This window comes from Haliotis rufescens, unplaced genomic scaffold (genome assembly GCF_023055435.1).
Source record: "Haliotis rufescens isolate VD_foot unplaced genomic scaffold, xgHalRufe1.0.p SCAF_1, whole genome shotgun sequence".
Lineage (NCBI taxonomy): Eukaryota > Metazoa > Mollusca > Gastropoda > Lepetellida > Haliotidae > Haliotis > Haliotis rufescens.
This window is the reverse complement of record NW_025963779.1, coordinates 31,958,115-31,982,204: the sequence shown is the minus strand read 5'-3', so window position 1 is coordinate 31,982,204 and position 24,090 is coordinate 31,958,115. Positions and strand designations below refer to the sequence as shown.

Below are 24,090 nucleotides of genomic sequence, written 5' to 3'. Positions count from 1 at the left end.
GTCGCACAGCAGCTGTGCGAGGGACATTCATCACTGACCAAAATGATGTCCGGTACAGTTCCCTATTTTGACTTGTAACCATATGTTTCCGCACTTCTCTACATGAACAAGTCACTGATATGATGTTGATGTCGAAGTAGGGGATAGTGTTGATGTCGAAGTAGGGGATGATGTTGATGTCGAAGTAGGGGATGATGTTGATGTCGAAGTAGGGTATGATGTTGATGTCGAAGTAGGGGATGATGTTGATGTCGAAGTAGGGTATGATGTTGATGTCGAAGAAGGGTATGATGCTATTTTCCTTACGTCCATTTCAAAGTTAAACATTCTCTTTATTATTGATGTCAATTTTTTTCTCCCCTAGTTTTATTTTTGGGGGACTGATGTTTTCTTACTACTATATAGATCTATATGTTTATTCATAATTCTTCATTAACCACCTTGTCCCCGACTGCGAAATTACCAATGGCAGAAGCAGTCGGTCGTTAAACTCCTCAAATCGTCGTTGTCGTGCTGTATTTTGGATTTAATAACAATAATCCACATACCAGCCTACCAAAGAATTAGCATTCAATATAAAAATGTGTCTTCGAATTTACTCCAGGTTTTTCTACGAATTCGCCGTTAATAAACATCATTGTGTCCACGAGAAGGGTGTGGCTACGATTTGTTACGTAACAAACAGTCGTGGCTTTCATCTGACATTGATTTGGTATGAACTTATGTTGACAAGGATAAGTAAGGCACCGAATGGGAAAAAGAAAAATGTAATTAGAGTTATCTCCCTTTGGTTCGCCAAGCTCCTTCCCAGCGCGTGACACCTTCGTTACACTCTCACAGAGCTCCGCGAACTGGATATCGCTGCGGGGAGCTTGCGCTTCCGCATGGTTTCCAGTGTAAACAATAATAAACAGTGTTGATATTCACGGAGTTTCGGAGTTACAGATTCGTTTACATTAAATAAAGAAAAACACACATCCAAGTTTAAACTGGGTATGCAACAGACTGAGATGATATTTGCCTACAAGAATAATTCATGTCGAGGTCACGTATCTGGTTTCACGTTTGACTAGGTGAGCTGTCCTTCACTATCTAAATGTACTCGTGTTTAAATATCAGCAACATATATTTAGTTCCTATCGGATTGTCTAGTTAAAACTCCTATGTGAAGTTTCCGTTATTCGCGTAATATTAATCACGGTGCAGTTACAATGAGGTGTATGTGTATAGGTGAGGTGAGGTGAGGTGAAATTGGTTTAACGTCGCGTCCAAGATTATTGCACTTATATAAGAGTCTAGCGACGTGTGTGTGTGTGTGTGTGTGTGTGTGTTTGCCTCTTTGTACTAGTCCGGACTGATCCCGATTTATAGTGCTAGCCCACTGATCGAGATACCATGCCACAGTTTAACTTGAATACCCCACTCAGACACAGTACGTAGGGACTATAGGCCTACTGACTCCGAGCCGAACAGTCCTTGTTTAAGCCCCTTAATGCCGTGCGCCAGAAAGGGTAACAAGAAGTACTATCGTTTAACATCTTTTTGTATGACGTGGCTGGTGATCGAACACCAGACCTTCCCTTCTCCAGGCGGATGCTCTACCACTGGACCACAGAGGCCACTCAGAGTGCTTCAGAAACATTAGATCTGATTGTTTGCCACAAAAAAGTACATTGTTGCAAGATGTTTATAAAAGGAAAATATATTTAGGCTTATATATACCGTATTCGACGTAATAAGCGCCCCGCTCTAATAAGCGCCCACGGCGATATTTGCTAATATATTGGCTAGTGAACAATCCCAGTTAGCACCCCTTCCGATTGATCAATATACACAAGACTTATTTATTCGTGTATAATACGTGTGTTATATGCATCCTTAATTGTGAATTAGATTCTGGAAAAATACATCTGTCGTATATAAACATTTCAGGCTGTCAGCATAAACCACGATCTTTTAACACTGTTGTTTTCCACCAAAATAATATTCTATTAAGAGCCCCCTATTTCTAATTTTGAGAGCGCCCTGGGCGCTTAATATGTTGAATACGGTAGTTATATTTTGAAAAAGGCCTGGTTTCGCATCTTGGTTAAGAAATATCAAGTCTCCAGACAAAACCCCATGCAGTAGGATACCGGTAAGCTAAACTAACATTATTGTAATTGAAAAGTTTTGTAACCAAAAATGCTTGCTGACTTCAGACAATGTTTTTTAAACTGTTATAGACTTCATATAGATCTACTTATTTCTATAATGTTTCAAATTGCCCTGTGCAATCAAATGACATCAATGATTAAGACCTTGAAATGCTATATGTAACACCAATTGTATTTTCGTCATACTTTTAATTCTTACTTATTTGCCCTTTGCACGTTCACTTCTCTCATAAGAATATCAAGCATGCACATTATTTTGTCTACTTAAACAATAACTGCCTCTGTGGCCTAGTGGGTAGAGCGTCTGCCCGGAGGACAGGATGGTGGTTCACTCCCCAGCTGCATCATACCAAGAGATTTTTAAAAGATGCTACTTGTTGTTATCCTGCCTGATGCATTAAGGGGATAAAACAAGAACTGGTCGACTTGGGGTCAGTATATTGTTTCTGAGTAGGGTATCCAAGTTAGACTGGGGCATAGCTAGCACTACGGAACCAACCTTGAGCAGGGACTATTACAAGCAGCCACACAGACACACTCACACCCACGCATGTGGCGACATAAGTGGAATAATCTTGAATGCAATGTCAACCCCATTTCACCTCATCTCTCACCGTGTTTGAAATACCTGTTTGGGTGTCGCCCTATAATATATATCAGGATGACTAGTGCTCATTTTACTCTCCTGTCCAAACAATCTAGTACCGGTAATAAATGTCAAAGCTTTTCACTTTATCCTTCATGATCATAGTTTGAACCTCTTTAATTAATATTCTTATTACCGATTAAAGGAAATCTAATCTGCCACCAGGATTCTAATCAAGTTAGAATTCCTAGTAGTTGAACAATATATTGGTATTCTCGTTTAGTCATAATTGGTGTCACTGGCAAATGTTTGCATCCCTGAGACCAGTTCAGTTGCCTCTACAAAGTGCTCTCATATATCTGCAGACATGAATAAGTACTGGAAAGTAAATATTTTCACTGCACATTTTGGATGAAACCATTCTATCACTCTTGGTGGGTTAGCATGGTAAACTAATTCCATGGGTTGAAAGAATGACAAAATCTGAAATGTTGAAAACATAATATCACAGACCTTTTGATCATAAATAGTAAATGTTTTTGGTAGATGTTATACCAATTGTGAAGTTTTCTTGTTACCTTTGATTGTTTTAATGCAATTTTAACTTTTTGCCTAAGCAATCTGGCAGTCATACATTTGTAATCCTTGAGAGAAGTCCCTCTTCTTATGGAAATAATATCTTGTATCATTTTAGGATATATATTGCAATGTCCTGACACAAGGCTGCTATTAGGGCTGCGATGATACTCCAACTGTGCGATCCAATATGTTTCACGATACCTTACTCTTCCGATTTATATCATGATACTTGCATGTGCTCTTATCTGTCCGTTAGCCAACGTATTTATAGATAGTATGGGGTGGGGGTGGGTGCACGGGTGGCCCAGTCATCTAAGGTGCCGTGATTCACTGTGCAGAGTTGCGTCCCTTTGGCATGCCAGAAACCTATGATTGTGGGTTCGAATCCCGATTCGCCCCGATTATGTTTCTAGGTTTGTCAGCACCATACCCGTGCTCATGAGTTTCGCCGAAGTGGTAAACGTCTGAGACCTGCATCACTTAGAGCTTTCCTCCCACATTAAGTTGACACGCTGTGATATAACTTGAATACTGTTAAAAAAGCGGAGTTAAACCCAACTAACACACACACATAGATAGGATGGCCAATTACGTGGCACACTGACGAATTACTGCTATTTGGTGTGAAATATTTACGTTTTCACTATTAACTTTCACTACTAACTTTCAATACTAATTAGTGTTTAGTGTAACAGTTATAAAACAAACATTTTAGGTAAGAATCAATATTTTTTACTTAGTGTAATTGTGATTGGTACTTGTATCGATAAGTGAAAAATCATGATCCTCCGATGCATTGGCGTTTCATCCCATCACAAACTGATATGCACTTATTAATTGTATCAGTAAAGTTGACATTTGCAGCATTATATAAAACTACTCTCTTGTTGCACATTTGAGACAACAAAATGTTAGACCACAGTAAATAAGTTAAGCCTTTAATCCAAATAATCCAAAAATGACAGGTGGGATCCATTTAAAAAAAGTCTCATCTTCCCGAGGAAAGAGAGTTAACTGACTATAAAAGTCCAGTTTCCACCCTTGCCGAACTAGGCTGGAATTTCTGGGCGATCGTAGCGCCACCAGTGGCTATTACTAGTTATGTCCCTTCTAAGCCTCTCCTATGGACCAATCAGATTCCACCTCTTGTATCATATGCATTTGCTTCAAACAAAATAGCGGCGCCCAGTCAGGACCATCTGAACGATAATCAAGATCTCTGTTGTGATAAAACGGGTTTTACATCGCGAAATGCATCAAATCCCGTGAGCACCTTGATTAAAAATGCAAAGATTTGAAAAATATCTGTTGACAACGAGTTGGCGGTGCACATGCTTTGCAAATCCTGCAATTGACTGAAATCTGCATTTTAGGAACAGGATTTTGATTTTGTTGCACAAATTTGATTGGACTATGCATAGACTCATTAGTCCAGCCAAAATGTAACTCCATAATACCAGCCTAGTTCGGCAAGGGTGGAAACTGGACTTATATAGTCAGTTAACTCTCTTACCTCGGGAAGATGAAAAAGTAAAAAATCTGTTCAAGGCGCACATCTCTTGATATTGGCTGTGGTTGGATGTGACTCACAAGAAACATGATTGTTAGGTGGGACTATGGTGATGGTGGGCACACACAGTTTTCGCTCATCTGTGAGTACTTGAGGACAACAAAATCATGTGAGGAGGGGTGCTTTGAAATGAGGCGAGCAGTGATGGAAATCTTATGGTTAATTTAAAACCGCCATGTTATAGTAGACTGATAAATGATGCAATGTTACTATAGAAAACCCATTTTTTGTATTTGCAGATGATCAGGAAAAGCTGGCACAAAGTATTTTGGCATGGGATGTGGGACTTCAAAAACATCCATTCATCAATTCTCAAGGCAAATGTCGACCATTTCTGACAAACAAGTCCAGAGCATTAATGGAAATGAGAATTTAACTAAAGACTGTATCAATAAGGAGGTCGAACAACAAGAATCAAGAGAGAACACCAGAGAAAGGGAGACGAATCAAGTTTCAAATCCTCAGGAGAAACCTTCCATCATGGATGCTAAAACTGAGATGTCTGGAAAAGAGTCAGTAGGAGAAACCAAAACTGTAGATCAAGGTCAAAATGGTGAAGGTCAAGGTCAAAATGGTGCAGGTCAAGCTCAAAATGGTGCAGGTCAAGGTCAAAATGGTCAAAATGTTGCAGGTCAAGATGGAAATGATCAAGGTCCAAATGCTGCAGATAATGTGCCTAAGATTCCTCCAAAACTGACACCAGAAGAGTTAAGATCGCTATATGAAAAACAGATTGCAAAGACAAGAGAATTGATCTCCAACATTATGGACAAAGAAATATATACTGAAGAAAATATTCCCACAGGAAGTTTTAGAAGTAACTTACTGTCAGTTGGAAAGATATACTATGCAATGAAAGTTGCACCAAAACAAGATATCGCAAGACATAGACAAGAAGTTGCACAAATATTTCTTGACACAAATTTTTTGAATTTTTTGTGCAGGTTTATGTTGTTGACTCTGAAAGAAAAGAAATATGAAGACTCCGAAGGCAATGTTGTCCCTGCTGTCAATAATCCCTTGAAAACAGGCCTCAGTACTGTGCTTAACTTCACGGATGCTGTGCCCTCCCTCTGTGAGGAGTTTTGTAGAGTCGAAGGCTTTCTGGATGTGTTCCGCTCAAGTCTGGAAGACATGTATCCTGCTCATCGTGAAAGAGATCAAGGCATTGAAATGGTGATCTGAATATAGATTTGAATCATTTGTGTTAAATTGGTCATGTTTCTGGATTAATCTTAGTAATGTATTTTTGAAGTGCTTAATCAGATTTTTGAAAGTTCTATTTGAAATGGGGAACATTTGACATATATTACTCTGATCATTGCACAAATAGTATTTTTTGATGAACAGAAGGGCAATCTCAGCAGGGTTATGGGGAACATTTGACATATATTACTTTGATCATTGCACAAATAGTATTATTTGATGAACAGAAGGGCAATCTCAGCAGGGTTATGGGGAACATTTGACATATATTACTTTGATCATTGCACAAATAGTATTATTTGATGAACAGAAGGGCAATCTCAGCAGGGTTATGTGCTTAACATAGAAAACAAATGGAAATCTGAAATTGCACATGCACTATAAGATTTCATTTTGTTTTCTATGGCCATAAGATTTGGTGTAATCTAATAAACCCACTCTTCAAACTCTCCATACACCGCCTCATTCAGTGATGGGGCATGCGTTGCCCAGTCGTCTAAGATTGATTCTTCAAATTCCGGTTTGCAGTGATTTAATGTTTCAATGTTTGACAGCACCATACCCATGCTCATCTGCATCACTTTGGGCTTTCCTCCCACATTAAGCTGACACGCCATGATATGACCGGAATACTGTACTAAATGGCGTTAAACTTACTCACTCACTCAATGATGTGAACTACTGAGTTTGACCCGTCTTGTGAAAACCCAGAGCACTGTCTGTACAGCATGATCTCACTCATTGCAAGAGCATCACACATGTTCCCCGAGTACAACCTGTTTTGTGTGTACCCAGAGCTCTGTCTGTACAGCGTGATCTCACTCATTGCAGGAGCATCACACATGTTCCCTGAGTACGACCTGTTTTGTGTGCACCCAGATCACTGTCTGTACAGCGTGATCTCACTCAATGCAGGAGCATCACACATGTTCCCTGAGTACGACCTGTTTTGTGTGTACCCAGAGCACTGTCTGTACAGCATGATCTCACTCATTGCAAGAGCATCACACATGTTCCCTGAGTATGACCTGTTTTGTGTGTACCCAGAGCACTGTCTGTACAGCGTGATCTCACTCACTGCAAGAGCATCACACATGTTCCTTGAGTACGACCTGTTTTGTGTATACCCAGAGCACTCTCTGTACAGCGTGATCTCACTCATTGCAAGAGCATCACACATGTTCCTTGAGGACGACCTGTTTTGTGTATACCCAGAGCTCTGTCTGTACAGCGTGATCTCACTCATTGCAAGAGCATCACACATGTTCACACCCCACATGTTCACACTCTTAATTCTTACACAGACTGGTTTCTGTTAATATATGTTTTGTGTCAACTTTATGATATCCAGATATATGTAATTCCATTGTCAGGGTGGTGGGGTGGGCTGGTGGTTAAAGTGATCGCTCATCACGCCAAGCCCCGGGTTCGATTCCCCACATGGGTACCATGTGTGAGCCCATTTCTGGTGTTCCCCGCTGGAATATTGCTGGAATATTGCTAAAGGCAGCTAAAACCATACTCACTCTATTCTAGTGAATCTGTTTGTTGTAGGTGGGGTGGTAGGCTTGGAATTGTTTTGAAAATAATAACCTGTCCCTGGAAAAAAATAGTTTGTCCACATGTTTCATGAATGAGATTTTCTGTAAAATATATAAAAAGAATGGCTCTTCATTTGAGCAAAGGAAATGTTTTGTCTTAAAGCTTAAACTGGTGAATTTCTGTCTAAAACAAATGTTCCAGGCTCTCTCACCCCACCCATAAATATTAAGGGGTTGGTTCCTTGAATGTGATATTTGAAGCCACCTGCTCACAAACTTCATTGGTTTCAGACAAATGATGATCGCATACTAAAATCCATCCTTGGTATTGTACATAATATCGGGATGCACGATCCCTGCGTGCCACACCTGCAGAGTCACAACTACACCCCAGTGCTTTTATCCTACATGGACTCCAAACTAGACATGTGTAGGCTGTCGGCCATAGCTGCTCTTGCTGACATCCTGGATGAGAAGGAAAGTGACCTGCTGCAGTCTCACAAAGATGGAATCAAGTTCCTGATCAAGATTTTTGGAAAGTCTTTGAAGAATAGCCAACACAAAGAAAAAGGCTGGTCCTCTAAAGAGTTGGGAAGAAGTAAGATCATATTTGTTTAGTTACGACCTCAATTACTGAATGTCCTTTTCTTCCAATTTTTTGATAGTGTTTGAGCTAGCAGATATATTTTAAACTCACCTGAATGGAAAGTTTATGTTAGGTTATCGTCGTCGCCTGAGAACCATAATGTCCTATCTCCACTTTCACAAGTTCTGAGTAAATGATATTATATAATTTGAAGTGCTGTATAATATTAACTTGATAAACAATATGCATTTGTTTCACATAAAACAAACAAATACAAATTAATTGATATGTTTTTTGAAGCAAGAGTAATTATTCATCTCATTTACAGGTAAATGTTATTTTTATACTAATGAAGTTGGGACATTTGTTTTCAGATCCATACTGTTCTATCTCCATTAGTAAATTCAGTTGGCGTATTCATATTATTCCAAAGTTTTCACCCAAAGGAGAAATTACATACTTAAGACAGCTTATTGTAATGAAGTCATCACATTTAGTTCAGCATTCCAGCTGACAGATCACAAAATTCACTCCCAATGTTCACATTCTACTTTTGGTAAATGATAACCAAATGGTTCTATTTCCAAATGATTTGGAATAAAGTGATCCTATGTCCTTGTCACATGATCTGTGTCAAGAATTTGATTTGACGTGGACCATAGAAATGGACACACTCTCCTACCCAGAGTTCCATGCGACCAGCAGCCAGCCAGCATAGTACCTCTGCCACAGGCCAGCACCATGTGATGATTCGTCACATCTTTCATAGTTCATTCAAGATACTGAATATGCTTTTCATCCGTTTCATGTTTGACAAGTCTACACATTTTCATAAACAAATGTCAAAGAATGGTTGAGGTTCATTAAGAAAGTATCCTAATACTTGAAAATCTATTTGTTTTTGTGTAGTTATCCTTTGTTTACATTGGTTGTACGTCCCACGTGCTGTCTTTGAAGCCAAGAGGAGAGCTATAGCGATACGGTCACTTTGATGTATAAATATATATTTTCATGAAATTCACTGTCGCAGTGGTAGTAGCATATCTATATAATTATGCAAAACAATATGTTAAGCGCCCCTAAATACTTGCTTTAGTCCGTTCTATACTGATTTCTGAAAAAGCGCGTTTGTTTACAAACAAGAGAAAAGTCCGGTCACGTGATATGCAAATTAGCCTGTGGCAGTGGTGTTATGCTGAGTCACCACTGCGCCGGAGTGTAAAATGGACATAAAACATTCTGGTTTTAAGCCACTCATGTGTTTTTGGACATAGAATCACTGAAAAAACTAGTTTCCAGCAACAAGGCTTTTACATCAACGTTAGAAAAGCACACATTGGAAAGAAAATGCAAAAACATCATTTTGGGTCAAAAGTGGACCATATGGTTCTCAGACGATGTTAAGGTCACTGTTCTGCCTATGACTTATCTATCAACCATTTATTGACCATTGTAAGGATTATAGTATTTATAGAACATTAAGTAAAAGGTAGGGGTTTATGGATTCAACGATGTATGACAAATTTGCACCTGAAGATGTGACACCAGGTAGACTCATGATTTCATCTGTATCTGTATCAAAAGTAACACTACGTGTGTACGAACCACAACAACTGTGGCTAGCATCACCATTGTGCTTGATCTGATAATACAAAACTAGTAGAAAGTGCCTAAATGGAAACACAAGCTGATTCATGAATAACAACCTCTTGTTACACAGCCCACATGAAACATGGTTGGTTGGTTGGTTGGTTTGTTGTTTTACACCGCACTCTGCAATATTCCAGCTATATGACGGCGGTCTGTAAATAATCGAATCGGGACCAGACAATCCAGTGATTGATATCATGAGCATCGATGCACGCGATGCCATGCTTCAACCAAGTCAGCGAGCCTGACCACCCGATCCCGTTAATCGCCTCTTACTACAAGCATAGTCGCCTTTTACGGCAAGCATGGGTTGCTGAAGACCTATTCTACCCCGGATCTTCACAGGTCTCATGAAACATGGAGAATGCCAATGTCAGCTGTCAATATGTATCGTATCATGCATCAAGTATTTCAATTTAAGTCATCTCGTTCATCAAGTATCGTGCTATGTGTTGATCTGTTAGGTAGGCATATCAGGACCTTCCTTGTTAAAGGAGTTCTAGTAAACAAATCTATGAAATACATTTAGGTCAGATGTGAGGACAATGGCGTCAATGGGGCTTGGAGGAGGTTCAGATTGTTCGGATCCCAAGGTTTAATTAGATGTCTGGTTATGCAATTTGTTTATTTGTTTTCCACCATAGTCAACAGCAACGACCAGTGACTGATTTGCCTGATGTATGTTTTTTATCGTTCATATTTTTATTTAAGAAATAACCAATTCATGGTCGTTGTTTATCATACAATAAAACACTGCAGGGAGAATAAACCGTTAGTGGTGCAGCCTTAAGTGGTTTATTCTCCCTGCAGTGAAAACAACCATGAGCATTGATGAGTCGTTTATTTCTTATATGAGATATCAACATCATGTACAGCCTCTTTAAGGATTATGATTAAATGTACAAGCTTTGAAAATATATACCCGTATTTAAATAATGATGACTCCCTCAATAGAATCCGACCTCTGCAATGTCAGATAAGTCCATTTTATGTACAGGTGGGTATTTCCCGCATTCATTGTATTTCCACAATCCTCACGTCGATTATCTGTACCTTTTCTCCCAATACCGATTGTCATTTCTCTCCCGGTTTTAGGCTTTCAAATGCAATTGTTCGGCCATCGCATTTATCTGCGTCGCCCAGCTACATCTAAGCGGAACAACTCTCTGGACACTTCCGTCCAAAAAATAACGTAGTCCAATATATGAAATCATCAAGTTTCGAGCGCATGTTCGAATCTCCAGAAATGACGTCATGATAGAACAACGTTTCATCGTGAAATAAACCACACTTCATTCTTCATTTTTCTTTTCGATTTATCACATAACTATCCTATATTTACCCATATATCTGTCATGCTTTCATTGTAGGTATCTTACTATAGCTGCAGGTTTGGTTAATTTCAGCTGTGGGAAGACTGGCCAGAAATGATGCCAACAAAAAGATGTTGGTGGAAGAGGGAGCTCTCCCTCTCTTGTTGGAACTATTCAAATCAGACGATATGGAGGAAGAGAAAGGTGCGTATATTCGTGAACATATGGCACTCATGAATATGACATTTGATAGCACAGTTCTGATGTTGTCATTGTTGTGTTATGTTTGTTTACATATTGTGAGCACCAATGTGCACGCGCTACTACGTCATAAGTCACATGCCCCAGCATTGGGAGTGAGGTCATCACTATGTACCTGTCGTCAGTTACGAATAAATCATCGTTCAGTTCAGACGTCTTATTGCTTGATGTTCCTCCCAGTCTAGGTGCGGGTCGTACAAGTACCTGAGCATGATGTGCAGTCTTACAAATACATTACAGTCATCACTGCACATGTAGAACTGTGGCAGTGTTCTAATGAATAAAGTCAGTCTATTGCTGAGTATCATTGACTTAAAGCCCAACATATGGCAGATTATATATCAAACAAAAAGGTATTTAATGACATGTCACAATTGCCTACACAAATTGTTTCTCCTTGCCTTTCTTGGCAATACATCGGTCTGTCCACTAGAGTAACTGCCCTTTAAAAAGGAAGCTACTCTAACCCTCGTCTACAAGACGTCACAGCCGCAGTCAGACATTGTTGATAGTCGGCCTGTCCTGTTGTAACGTTACGAAGTGCAGTCAGATGTACACACAGCAACAATATGAAACAAGGTAACAATTTGGACATACATCGGCCAAATCCAACTGTTTTCATTTGTGGAAAAGGTTCCAAGCCGCAGAGGTCTACAAGCACTGATATAGCAACTGATCCTGCTTGGGTAGCCTAGTGCCCTCACAAAATTGTTTTGTCATATTTCCAAAGTGATAATGATAGCAAATATTCCAGTAGTTAATTCTGACTCCATTGCCAAATGACAAGGGCAACGACATGTTTGTTAATAAACACTGAAAGTCTTCTGTAATCAAATTGGTCATGTAGGAAAATTAGCGTATGTTCCATTTCAAGCAATATTTTACATTTTGACCTTGATTTAACCTTTGGACTTCAACCATGCTCAAAGCTGCAATTTTATTGTGACAATCACTCAGCCATTTTCCTTCAAAATGCAATGAAAAGTTGTACTTAATGCTTAACACATATATTGTGTTTTTTTTGCGATGAGTTATATTTTTACCTTTGCCCTTTGCACTTTGACCTAAATGCTCAACATGAATTTCTTCTCACAGGAAACATCTTCCCCTTAGAGACCACTGAACCATTAAACTTTAGTGTAACTTTACTTACATGTTACAACCAGTGATTACACATGTATTTGTTCAAGAGGTTGGAATCCCCCTTCCAATGGTTGTGGTGGCCATGTTGAGAAATATAGAATACTAAACGAGCTCCCGTGTCATACCAATTTTATGAAACGAGTGAATAGTTGTGGTATCTGACGAGCGAAAGCGTGTCAGATACCACAGCTATTTACGAGTTTCATAAAATTGGTTTTACACGGGAGCGAGTTTAGTATTTTATTTATTACTTGCCATTTATAACATTTTTAGAATTATACTGTTGAGTATGAATATGCTCACACCTACACGATCCACGTCATAGTCCAACTGAGTTTAACAGAATAATACTTCAAACACGTCAAAAGTTGAAACGTATGATTTTAATACCATACAACGGTCCACCTTTAGAATTCACAAAATTATCATAGGGCTAAGACTATCGCAACTCACATACTTTAACAGACTAGCGACTGTCGTTGCGCTACAATACGATCGCTGTGGAACGGGCCTTGCACCTCAAAGTTTACAATAACGTCACAATACCTGATGACGTAATTTGTGGAATTTTGTTGCAAGATGTGACCATGTGACGTCAGCCTAGCAACAAGGTTGCTGGGGTCATCGAGTGTGCATAAGCTCCTCTCAGTGATCTATCAACTCCACACGCAATGTCGTTGAATAAGCCAAGGGATGTTGAGAGCTTTCAATTTTTGTTCGTAAAACAATTCGAGAGTACAAAAGCACGCTCTTTGGTATTACACAATGTGTAATACAGCTGTATCTTTATTAAACAGGTGATCTCTTCACGGGCAAGTAATAAAGCTATTTTAGTCATCATTCAGTCAATGAAATTTAGTTTTGTGTCAAGAAAGTATACGTAGTGGGGTTGAACATGTATCACATGCAGTATACAGTATTTCTAGAGTAATATACAGTATACCACATGCAGTAATATACAGTGGACCGTGAGCAGTGTGCGCTGGGCAGTAGCACACATTTCCTCCCCCTCTCCCTCAAGCAAACCCCTCGTGGGGGAGTAACCAGGTCACAGGTCAGGCGTGCACTGGTCAGCTGTTTCACTGGGGGCTAGTGAGGGGTGCAGGAGGCCAGCCATACATACTCTTGGAGTTGTGGGACTGCAACTTGATGCCGTTGTCTTATAAGGCCAAGGGTAAGATCAGCCGAATGACCACTGCACGAGAGGCATGTTGGTTGTGGACGAGATACTACGAGGCAAAGCTGTATTACCTTATAAAGAATAGTAATGAATGTTAGGAAGAGATATATCCATCTAGACCGGCGCGAGCTGGCAGTTGAGATCTGGGAGCTGAACACGAAACAACTAGTAAAGCTCCCATGCACAATAAAACGTTGTGGACCCGCAGACGGAGTTGTGTTGTATATTGAAGAAGTATCCCCTAGAACAACATGCATTTTCTATGGCGGATATATGTTTGTTTCATCTTTTTTAAATAAATTTCCTCATAAGTTCCTTCAAAGTGCACATTGTATAGCTCTGAGGGAACTGAGTTATAGCATGTATGTTTCTCCTTATGATGTCGACCCGTGAAGATTCCGGGGTAGAATAGGTCTTCAGCAACCCATGCTTGCTGTAAAAGGTGACAAATGCTTGTCGTAAAAGGCGACTAACGGGATCGGGTGGTCAGGCTCGCTGACTTGGTTGATGCATGTCATTGATCCCAGTTGCATGGATCGATGCTCATGATATCAATCACTGGATTGTCTGGTCCAGACTCGATTATTTACAGACCGCCGTCATATAGCTGGAATATTGCTGAGTGCGGCGTTAAACAACCAACCAACCAACCTTATGATGTCAATATATTAGTTCAAATCATCAGTTCAGTCTTTATACAGGAAATATTTGAATATTAATGTTGACATCAACTTGTTTCTTTGAGAGGCATTGAGAAGTTGGAGTACAAAGTGAGGATAAGATTTATGGATGAACAACTTCTTTATTACAATTAGGAGCCACGTTTTGGTGTAGGTTCTAACACCATTATCAAGCAAGTGATGTACAGAGTATGGTTGACAAGTATATATACAGGATAGTAGGCAGTGTTTATACAGTTGAGTAGGTTTAAGATGCAGTTACACTATGGGAGTGGAGTCATAATCCTTTTGTTGTTTATATTACTGGCTCCACCCTCTTGTTTATATTACTGGCTCCACCCTCTTGTTTATATTACTGGCTCCACCCTCTTGTTTATATTACTGGCTCCACCCTCTTGTTTATATTACAGGCTTCACCCTCTTGTTTATATTACTGGCTTCACCCTTTTGTTTATATTACTGGCTCCACCCTCTTGTTTATATTACTGGCTCCACCCTTTTGCTTATATCACAGGCTTCACCAGCCAATATGTTTAACCCTTCTGTGTACATAACGGGCTTCTCCACTCCAGCAGTGTAACTGCATCTTAAACTTTGATTGGACTATGCATAGACTCATTAGTCCAGCCAAAATGTAGCTCCATAATACCAGCCTAGTTTGGCAAGGGTGGAAACTGGACTTTCATATTCAGTTAACTCCCTTGCCTCGGGAAGATGGTTATATCCCTGTGACCTATAAACAACCTAGTCTGAGCCAGACAAACCAGTGACTAGATAGCAAAACACTGTTGCAACTTATTAATGTTCCTCCGTGTATCTCATCAGAGGCGATCGAGTCCATGTGGGTCCTGGCGTTTGATGAAGACAACAAACAGAGGATGATGGAGGAGCCGGGTCTGATGGAGGCCGTGGTGGACAAATATCACAGCTCTGCCGACCAGAACATCCGCAAGCCTTGTCAGGGGCTGCTGTGGAACCTGCGTGAGATCCTCCTTCAGTCCCAGAAGTATGCAGACATAGGTGAGGGGGTCCCTGATGACTGGTTCCATGCAACAATGAACGGTTGTGTTCAAACAAATTTCATTCATTTGGTGCACATGTAGAGATTGTATGTTTGCTAGTAATGAGCATTTCATATCTGATTGAATTAGGCAAAGAATTGTCTGGATCGTCCACAAAAAGCAACAAAGGTCAAAGTGAAGATCAGAAGTCCAAAGGTCATGTGATGATCAGCTACCAGTGGGCCAATCAGGAGGTGCTGATCAAGGTGAAGGACTGTCTGAAACAGAACGGCTACGATGTGTGGATGGACATTGACAACATGGGAGGCTCCACACTACAAGCTATGGCAGAGGCCATTGAGAATGCATCTGTGGTGTTGATGGCCATGTCTCGGAGGTACAAGGACAGCCCCAACTGTCGAGCAGGTGACTACTTTAAAAAAAATACTGTTTTGCAAAGTTATTTTGAATTATCATCAAATTTCATTTTTTGAGGTAACAATCTGACTTTCAAGTTACAAAAATTTAACGGCCTAAATATGTACCATTGTTGGCACAGTGTAGACCAATTGAGGGTCAACACCTGGGGTCATGGTTCCAACACCTGGGGTCATGGTTCCAACACCTGGGGTCATGGTTCCAACACCTGGGGTCATGGTTCCAACACCTGGGGTCATGGTTCCAACACCAGGGGTCATGGTTCAAACACCTGGGGTCATGGTTCCAACACCTGGGGTCATGGTTCCAACACCAGCGGTCATGGTTCCAACACCAGGGGTCATGGTTCCCAAGGGCAATTACCAAATTCCATTGACTGATCGGGCCAAGAGAATCTTGATGATTGTGATGCCAGATGGACTAGGCCAGTATCGTGTCATGCTGTTTGGTTTGAAAACAGCACCAGCTGATTTTCTAAGACTGATAAACTTAGTCCTTGCTGATATTCCTGCTGAAAGTCAACATGGCAAAATGTGAGTTTACCCAAGCCTGAGTCATGTGGGGACCTTGGAAAGATGGCACCAGTGACGGCAAAGGTTGACAGCCCATAATCATAGATCTATGTTGATTGGTAGCAAGAACTTAGATCTGATTTTAATGAGATTGGCAAGAGAAATGGCACACTGGAAACATTTTGACTTAGATGATGCTAATATAATGCCATTGAAACCGTGTACATATGTTGAGGTCAGTTTTGAGACCAGGGTACTCATGTCCATAGGTTGCTACACTCAGAGCCCTACATTTATAGAGTTTGACTGCTAAATAACTTGTGTTTACTACCATTATTACAGAGGCAGAGTATGCGTTTTCCCAGAGGAAGCCCATCGTGCCCCTTGTCATGGAATTGGGGTACCGCCCCGATGGCTGGCTGGGGATGATCCTAGGGGCCAAGTTATTTTTTGACTTCAGCGGCAAATACAGCTTTGATTCCAAGGTGGACGGCCTCAAGAAAGAGCTGGGAAGGAGCCTGTCGGATGCGGAACCCGGTTTGTCGGAGGACGTTGTGGATGCTGGAGTTGTGAAGGTACAAGATGTCCATGATTGTGAATATCTTCTTAGCTCTATTTAGTGATTCATTACACGCTTGCAAGCTTGGATGATCTTAATCTCATTCCTTACATTTTCAAATACAAAGGTTAAGATAAGGATTTTGAAAATTTGTATTCTGGTTTAAGTAAATTATCGAATACTGGTAAAACTTTTGGGTGCTGCTCGCCTGGAGAATGGTAGATATTGTTTGAGACGTGTAGTTAGCTGGTAGACTTGGTCCCGTTCCAAAAAGTGATCGTAACTCCCTTACTTTAACATAGATTTACGATCATCATAGCGCTAAGATGGCTTTGTGGAACGGCGCCCATGTCCTTAAAACATGAAAATAGATTGGACTTGTCTAATAGTTGAATTAGTGTTCAAGTAACAAACTATTTACATAGATTATGTTGTGAAGTCATCCTAAGAGAAGCACACAATGCCCTTGTCAATATAATCTCATTAGGTTCAAACTTGAGTGTTCGCCAATGAAATGGCATGTAATGGAATGTCCTCCGATCTTTGTGGTAGCAAGCAGTAAGATCTGATTTAAATGGGATTTTTGACCATTTATACAAATGTATATAATATCATTATCTTCAAACACATTGTTGGATTAGATGATAGCAGTCACCCCATCCATTATTAAATGAGTAGTACATCATAGTTACTTGTAGTAGGTATCTATGTATAACCCAGATACCGTATTCTACGTAATAAGCTCCCTGCTCTAATAAGCGCCCACAGCGATATTTGCTAATATATTGGCTAGTGAATAATCCCAATTAGCACCCCTTCCGATTGATCAATGTACACTTATTTATTTGTGTATGTCACGCACTCGTGTGTTATATGCACCCTTAATTATGGGCAATTAAATTCTGTAAAATATATCTGTTGTGTCTAATACGCACAGACTTTTTTTTGTATCATTTCAAGCTGTCAGCATAAACCACCAAATTTAAAATGTTTCAACTCCAGGTTTTTTCTCACCAAAATTATATTCTAATAAGAGCTCCCCTATTTCTAATTTTAAGGGTGCCCTGGGTGCTTATTATGTTGAATACGGTATGTGCATTCACTCCATGGTGGAGTGGGGTTTATAACCATGAGGAGTGACACGAGCCAGCTTTGTCCAGCTGTATCACAGGACCCCATAAATGAATGGAATATGGACAAGGCAAACCAGTGACTGTAATCACTGAAATTTGTTTGACCAGCTGTTAAGGCGTTATTCTTTTTTTTGAGACCCCTGAATATTTATTTTATAAAACATTCCTCCCCATTCCACTCTCATGCCCCTCTCAGCTCTAGTAGTCTGTACCCAGCTGTAGTAAGGGACTAGAAGTTTCTATAAAACTCAAGAGTTATTTTATTTACGGGTAACCTTATACATAATTTTATTTTGGGCAATTTTGGCTTGTCTATTGTGGTGCCTGCATTCTGTATTGGTACAGCCAGTTACACTCTCACTCACTTTGTTCTGTATTGGTACTTTGGTACAGCCAGTAGCAGTTGCCAAGACGACCGCTGCCTTCCGCTCCCCAGCAGTCAAACCAGATGCAGACCCCATCAAACTGTGGACAAGTGCTGATGTGGCCAAATGGCTGACTAAGCACAATCTACATGGGTATGTGTCTCTCAATTGTATGCCATGATTCTCCATTGTATGTAGTGCTTCTCCACTGTATGCAGTATTTCTCCACTGTATGTAGTGCTTCTCCACTGTATGTAGTGTTTCTCCACTGTATGTAGTGCTTCTCCACTGTATGCAGTGTTTCTCCACTGTATGCAGTGTTTCTCCACTGTATGCAGTGTTTCTCCATTGTATGCAGTGTTTCTCCACTGTATGTAGTGTTTCTCCATTGTATGCAGTGTTTCTCCACTGTATGCAGTGTTTCTCCACTGTATGCAGTGTTTCTCCACTGTATGTAGTGTTTCTCCACTGTATGTAGTGTTTCTCCATTGTATGCAGTGTTTCTCCACTGTATGCAGTGTTTCTCCACTGTATGCAGTGTTTCTCCATTGTATGCAGTGTTTCTCCACTGTATGTAGTGTTTCTCCATTGTATGTAGTGTTTCTCCACTGTATGCATTGTTTCTCCACGGTATGTAGTGTTTCTCCACGGTATGCAGTGTTTCTCCACTGTATGCAGTGTTTCTCCACGGTATGTAGTGTTTCTCCACGGTATGTAGTGTTTCTCCACTGTATGCATTGTTTCTCCACTGTATGTAGTGTTTCTCCATTGTATGTAGTGTTTCTCCACTGTATGTAGTGTTTCTCCACTGTATGCAGTGTTTCTCCACTGTATGCATTGTTTCTCCACGGTATGTAGTGTTTCTCCATTGTATGTAGTGTTTCTCCACTGTATGCATTGTTTCTCCACTGTATGTAGTGTTTCTCCACTGTATTTAGTGTTTCTCCACTGTATGTAGTGTTTCTCCACTGTATGCAGTGTTTCTCCACTGTATGCAGTGTTTCTCCACTGTATTTAGTGTTTCTCCACTGTATTTAGTGTTTCTCCACTGTATGTAGTGTTTCTCCATTGTATGTAGTGTTTCTCCACTGTATGTAGTGTTTCTCCACTGTATGCAGTGTTTCTCCATTGTATGCAGTGTTTCTCCATGGTATGTAGTGTTTCTCCACTGTATGTAGTGTTTCTCCACTGTATGCATTGTTTCTCCATGGTATGCAGTGTTTCTCCACTGTATGCATTGTTTCTCCACTGTATGTAGTGTTTCTCCACTGTATGTAGTGCTTCTCCACTGTATGCAGTGTTTCTCCACTGTATGCATTGTTTCTCCACTGTATGCAGTGTTTCTCCACTGTATGTAGTGTTTCTCCATTGTATGTAGTGTTTCTCCACTGTATGTAGTGTTTCTCCACTGTATGTAGTGTTTCTCCATTGTATGTAGTGTTTCTCCACTGTATGTAGTGTTTCTCCATTGTATGTAGTGTTTCTCCACTGTATGCAGTGTTTCTCCACTGTATGCAGTGTTTCTCCACTGTATGTAGTGTTTCTCCACTGTATGCAGTGTTTCTCCACTGTATGCAGTGTTTCTCCACTGTATGTGTTTCTCCATTGTATGCAGTGTTTCTCCACTGTATTTAGTGTTTCTCCACTGTATGTAGTGTTTCTCCACTGTATGTAGTGTTTCTCCACTGTATGCAGTGTTTCTCCACTGTATGCAGTGTTTCTCCACTGTATTTAGTGTTTCTCCACTGTATGTAGTGTTTCTCCACAGTATGCAGTGTTTCTCCACTGTATTTAGTGTTTCTCCACTGTATGCAGTGTTTCTCCACTGTATGTAGTGTTTCTCCACGGTATGTAGTGTTTCTCCACTGTATGTAGTGTTTCTCCATTGTATGCAGTGTTTCTCCACTGTATGTAGTGTTTCTCCACTGTATGCCGTGTTTCTCCACTGTATGTAGTGTTTCTCCACTGTATGCAGTGTTTCTCCACTGTATGTAGTGTTTCTCCACTGTATGTAGTGTTTCTCCACTGTATGCAGTGTTTCTCCACTGTATTTAGTGTTTCTCCACGGTATGTAGTGTTTCTCCACTGTATGTAGTGTTTCTCCATTGTATGCAGTGTTTCTCCACTGTATGTAGTGTTTCTCCACTGTATGCCGTGTTTCTCCACTGTATGCAGTGTTTCTCCACTGTATGCAGTGTTTCTCCACTGTATGTATTGTTTCTCATATGTGAGACTAAGGCTTAAAAAAAAAATTGGTTCTCAGGCAATGTTTTTTGAAAATATAGTGCAGGCGGGCGGTGTCTTTTTTTTGGGGGGGGGGGGGGGGGGGGGGAACGGTTGTTCAAACTAGTATGTAACCAATAAACAGTTGTGTAATCAATAAACAATTGTGTACAATCAACCTGGGAAAGGGCCTCCCTACATAAATGTATTCCTTGGTGAGTAAAATACTGGAATACAGTATTTGACTACCATTGGACTTGGAATATTTAAAGAGTTTTTGTTTGTTTTTTAAAAATGGAAATAAAAACCAAACGTGCAGCAAACTTTATGTCGATGCGGACGGTGCCTGAGAACCAAGACTATTATTTTTTAGCCCAATATATGATGACTAAGTACACCAGAAATTAACTTATTGATTCTAATTGTATTGAATTCAATCTGTATTTTCCATACATATTTTTAACCCAGGTTCAAACTTGCTTTCAGTGAAAAACTGAAGAAGTTAACAGGCCGTGAAATTGCATTTCTCCAAAACTTGAGATATGAAGTGAGTACACAGGAACTTTGAATGGTTTCAAGAAGATGTAACAGATTAAGAAAGTATTTATGCAGCTTAACCATGGTACAGCGTCATCATTGCCATAGAAACGAAATCGGCAAACCTCGCCCCTTTCCGTAACTAGAAGACATAACTAACTTGTAGATGTGTGTGTTGTCATGGAAAAATGACACTGCAGAAAAGCAGGGTCTACAAAATTTATCACCACCAGGGGTGGGGATGGGGGGTGGTGGTTGTCACGAAAAATTGTTACATGTATTTAGGGGGAGGCCATGAATTTGATTTACATAAACTTGGGGAAGGGGGCTTGTCGGCAAAAGTTGATACAGTTCTAAGACCAGTCCCTAACTCTAAGTGATTTACCTGGATCTATTTTTTTTTAGGGGAGGGACTTTTAGTAATTATTAATTTTGAGGTGTCCAGAATGTGGTTGTGTAGCCTTAAGCCTAGTATTGATGGAGATTTCAATGTTAGATTGACAAAAATCAACCACTGAGTGTATGTTTCACAAGAGTAGAAATGGCTGCAGTATAACATTCTGTCTCCAATTTTGACTATATTTAATGAATCTTGTGTCCCCCAGGACTCGGATGTAAATCATTAGAATCCATTCTCACTTTGTATGTGTGTAGGAAGCAATATTATGTGTCTTGTAAAACCATGATGAAATGAGAACAAACTCCTGTGTTGTGATGTCAAAATATGAAGGACACATAGCAGTCTGCCAAAGCCCAGTAGAGTAAATGATTCCTAATTTTTATCCCCCATGTAAATTTGGTAGTAACTTTATCAAAGGGTTGATTTTTTGGATGAAATCATTTCAAGACAAAAACGTCATGGCGATTAAAATATGTTACCAGGCACCCGAGTTTTTCTACCACACGGTGGAAACCAAACTGGCTGTCACAGATCTCCTGGGTCTCGTCAACTTCACAGAAGCAATGGATGATCTCACGTCTTGACTCAAAGGAGAAATGGCTGGAGATGACATGGCTGGAGATGACTCATACCACAACTAGGGGTGAAATGAAGCACCGGTGGATTGCGAGTTATCATACCACAATACGATACATGTATCAATACAAGACTATACACCAGCTAAAATCAATTATTTTGCTTGTCGTCTTGATAGCGAGGAAGAACCTGCAGTACATGATGCATGAAGATAAGAAAACATACAACTTTATGGATAACTTCTGGTATATTGCATTTAGAAACTTTTTTCTGTAGAATCTGACACAGTTATTCTCACATCTTAACGGTGTAAGAATCTCGTATAAATGTTGCTGAAAAAATAAACCAGAAGTTGTTATCTATATCAATCTCATTAAAATCAGATCTTAGTTCTTGCTACCGCTAAACAAAGATCTGAGGACATCCCATTACGGGTCACGTCAGACCTATATAGTCGTATGTTTTCTTATTTAATCACCAACTTATAGAATGCCAATCAAACAGTTGCATGACAATGTATAAACCTGCTCTGAAATATTTATATTCAAGAAGTTGATTTGACATGAATATGCATATCGTGATACGTATTGTATCATGGCCTATGTCATGATACATGTTATGATACGTATCATATCTTGACCTTGCTGTATCGTTTCACCCTAATCACAATACCTGTGCTGTCAAAACAGGGCTCAAATTTGATGTGCCACTTAAAGTCAAATTTGTTTTGGTCAAATTGTAGTGTTTATCGACTTTATCAATAGCAGTGTCTATACACTTGGTTTGTCAGTAGAAATGTTGATAGATATGTTTGTCAACAGGAGCATTGATAAGCTTTGAAAATAGGAATGTTTATAGACTTTGGTTGTCAATTGGAGCCTTGATACCAGATCTCTAGCAAACAATCCTGATGTGAGAGTATCATTAATGCTTTCATTACCATGTGATATTTTCAAAGTGTTATCGAGAGCACATCTGTTTCGGTTAGGGCCCTGTTCCTCAAAGTGATCTTAGCACTAAGGTGATCATAAGTCCCATACTTTAACACAGGCTTACGATCATCGTAGCGCTAAGACTGCTTTGAGGAACGGGGCCCAGGTCTATAAAATTGACATTTGAGCTGTTGGTAAGTGGACAGTTATCATGGTTAAGAGTGAGTGAGTAAATGTTGCAGTCAGCCATAGTTTATCTAAATCACAGTGGCCTGTAAATAATCAAGTCTCAAAGTGACACACTAGTGACTAAAAGCTTGAGCAACGAGATCAGGACAGCGTGGATCGATGCTCATGATATTAACCACTGGATTGTCTGGTCTGGACTCTATTATTTACTATTTACAGACCGCTTTTAGATGGCTGAAATATTGCTGATTGCAGTGTTAAACAACAAACAAATTTTAAAATATGCAAAAATGTGTATAATTCTTCCCTCTGGACGTGCCATACAAAACTGTATACACATGTATTAATAATTATATATCATACTTATCAGATCACTCTGACTCAGGTCATTGCCTTCGTTAACAAATACTTAATAATACTCAAGTGTCTCCTTTACCCCTTTATCTCAGGTATTTATTATTGTGTTTGTTGCATAATCTTTGTATACTTCATCTGCTGGAGGGGGCACGAGTGGCCCAGTCATCCAAGGCACCGTGATTCGCTGTGCAGAGTTGCGCCCCTTAGACACGCCAGGAACCTATGATTGTGGGTTCGGATCCTGGTTTGCCCCAATTATGTTTCTAGGTTTGTCAGCACCATACCAATGTTCATGAGTTTCACCGAAGTGGTAGACGTCTGAGACCTGCATCACTTTGGGCTTTCCTCCCACATTAAGCTGACACGCGGCAATATAACTGGAATACTGTTAAAAGCGGCTTTAAACCCAACTCACTC

General features: G+C 40.0%; 1 protein-coding gene across 1 annotated transcript; it reads left to right on the top strand.

Annotated features, from left to right (window-relative positions):
- The first annotated feature begins 907 nt into the window (after window positions 1-907).
- Window positions 908-22,334, top strand: LOC124110945. Its single transcript, XM_046470439.2, has 10 exons — window positions 908-1,073; window positions 5,131-6,067; window positions 7,930-8,236; window positions 11,281-11,391; window positions 15,277-15,471; window positions 15,603-15,878; window positions 16,745-16,977; window positions 18,488-18,612; window positions 21,169-21,229; window positions 22,102-22,334. Exons 2-10 carry the CDS (start codon window positions 5,165-5,167, stop codon window positions 22,201-22,203), a joined length of 2,313 nt encoding a protein of 770 aa, XP_046326395.2. The 5' UTR covers window positions 908-1,073; window positions 5,131-5,164; the 3' UTR covers window positions 22,204-22,334.
- Window positions 22,335-24,090: the final 1,756 nt, after the last annotated feature.

Coding starts and splice junctions, on each gene's coding strand:
- LOC124110945 (XM_046470439.2), top strand. CDS start 5,165: ATGGGATGTGGGACTTCAAAAACATCCATTCATCAATTCTCAAGGCAA. Junction 11,392..15,276: donor CGATATGGAGGAAGAGAAAG/GTGCGTATATTC, acceptor GTATCTCATCAG/AGGCGATCGAGTCCATGTGG. Junction 21,230..22,101: donor TCCAAAACTTGAGATATGAA/GTGAGTACACAG, acceptor ATATGTTACCAG/GCACCCGAGTTTTTCTACCA.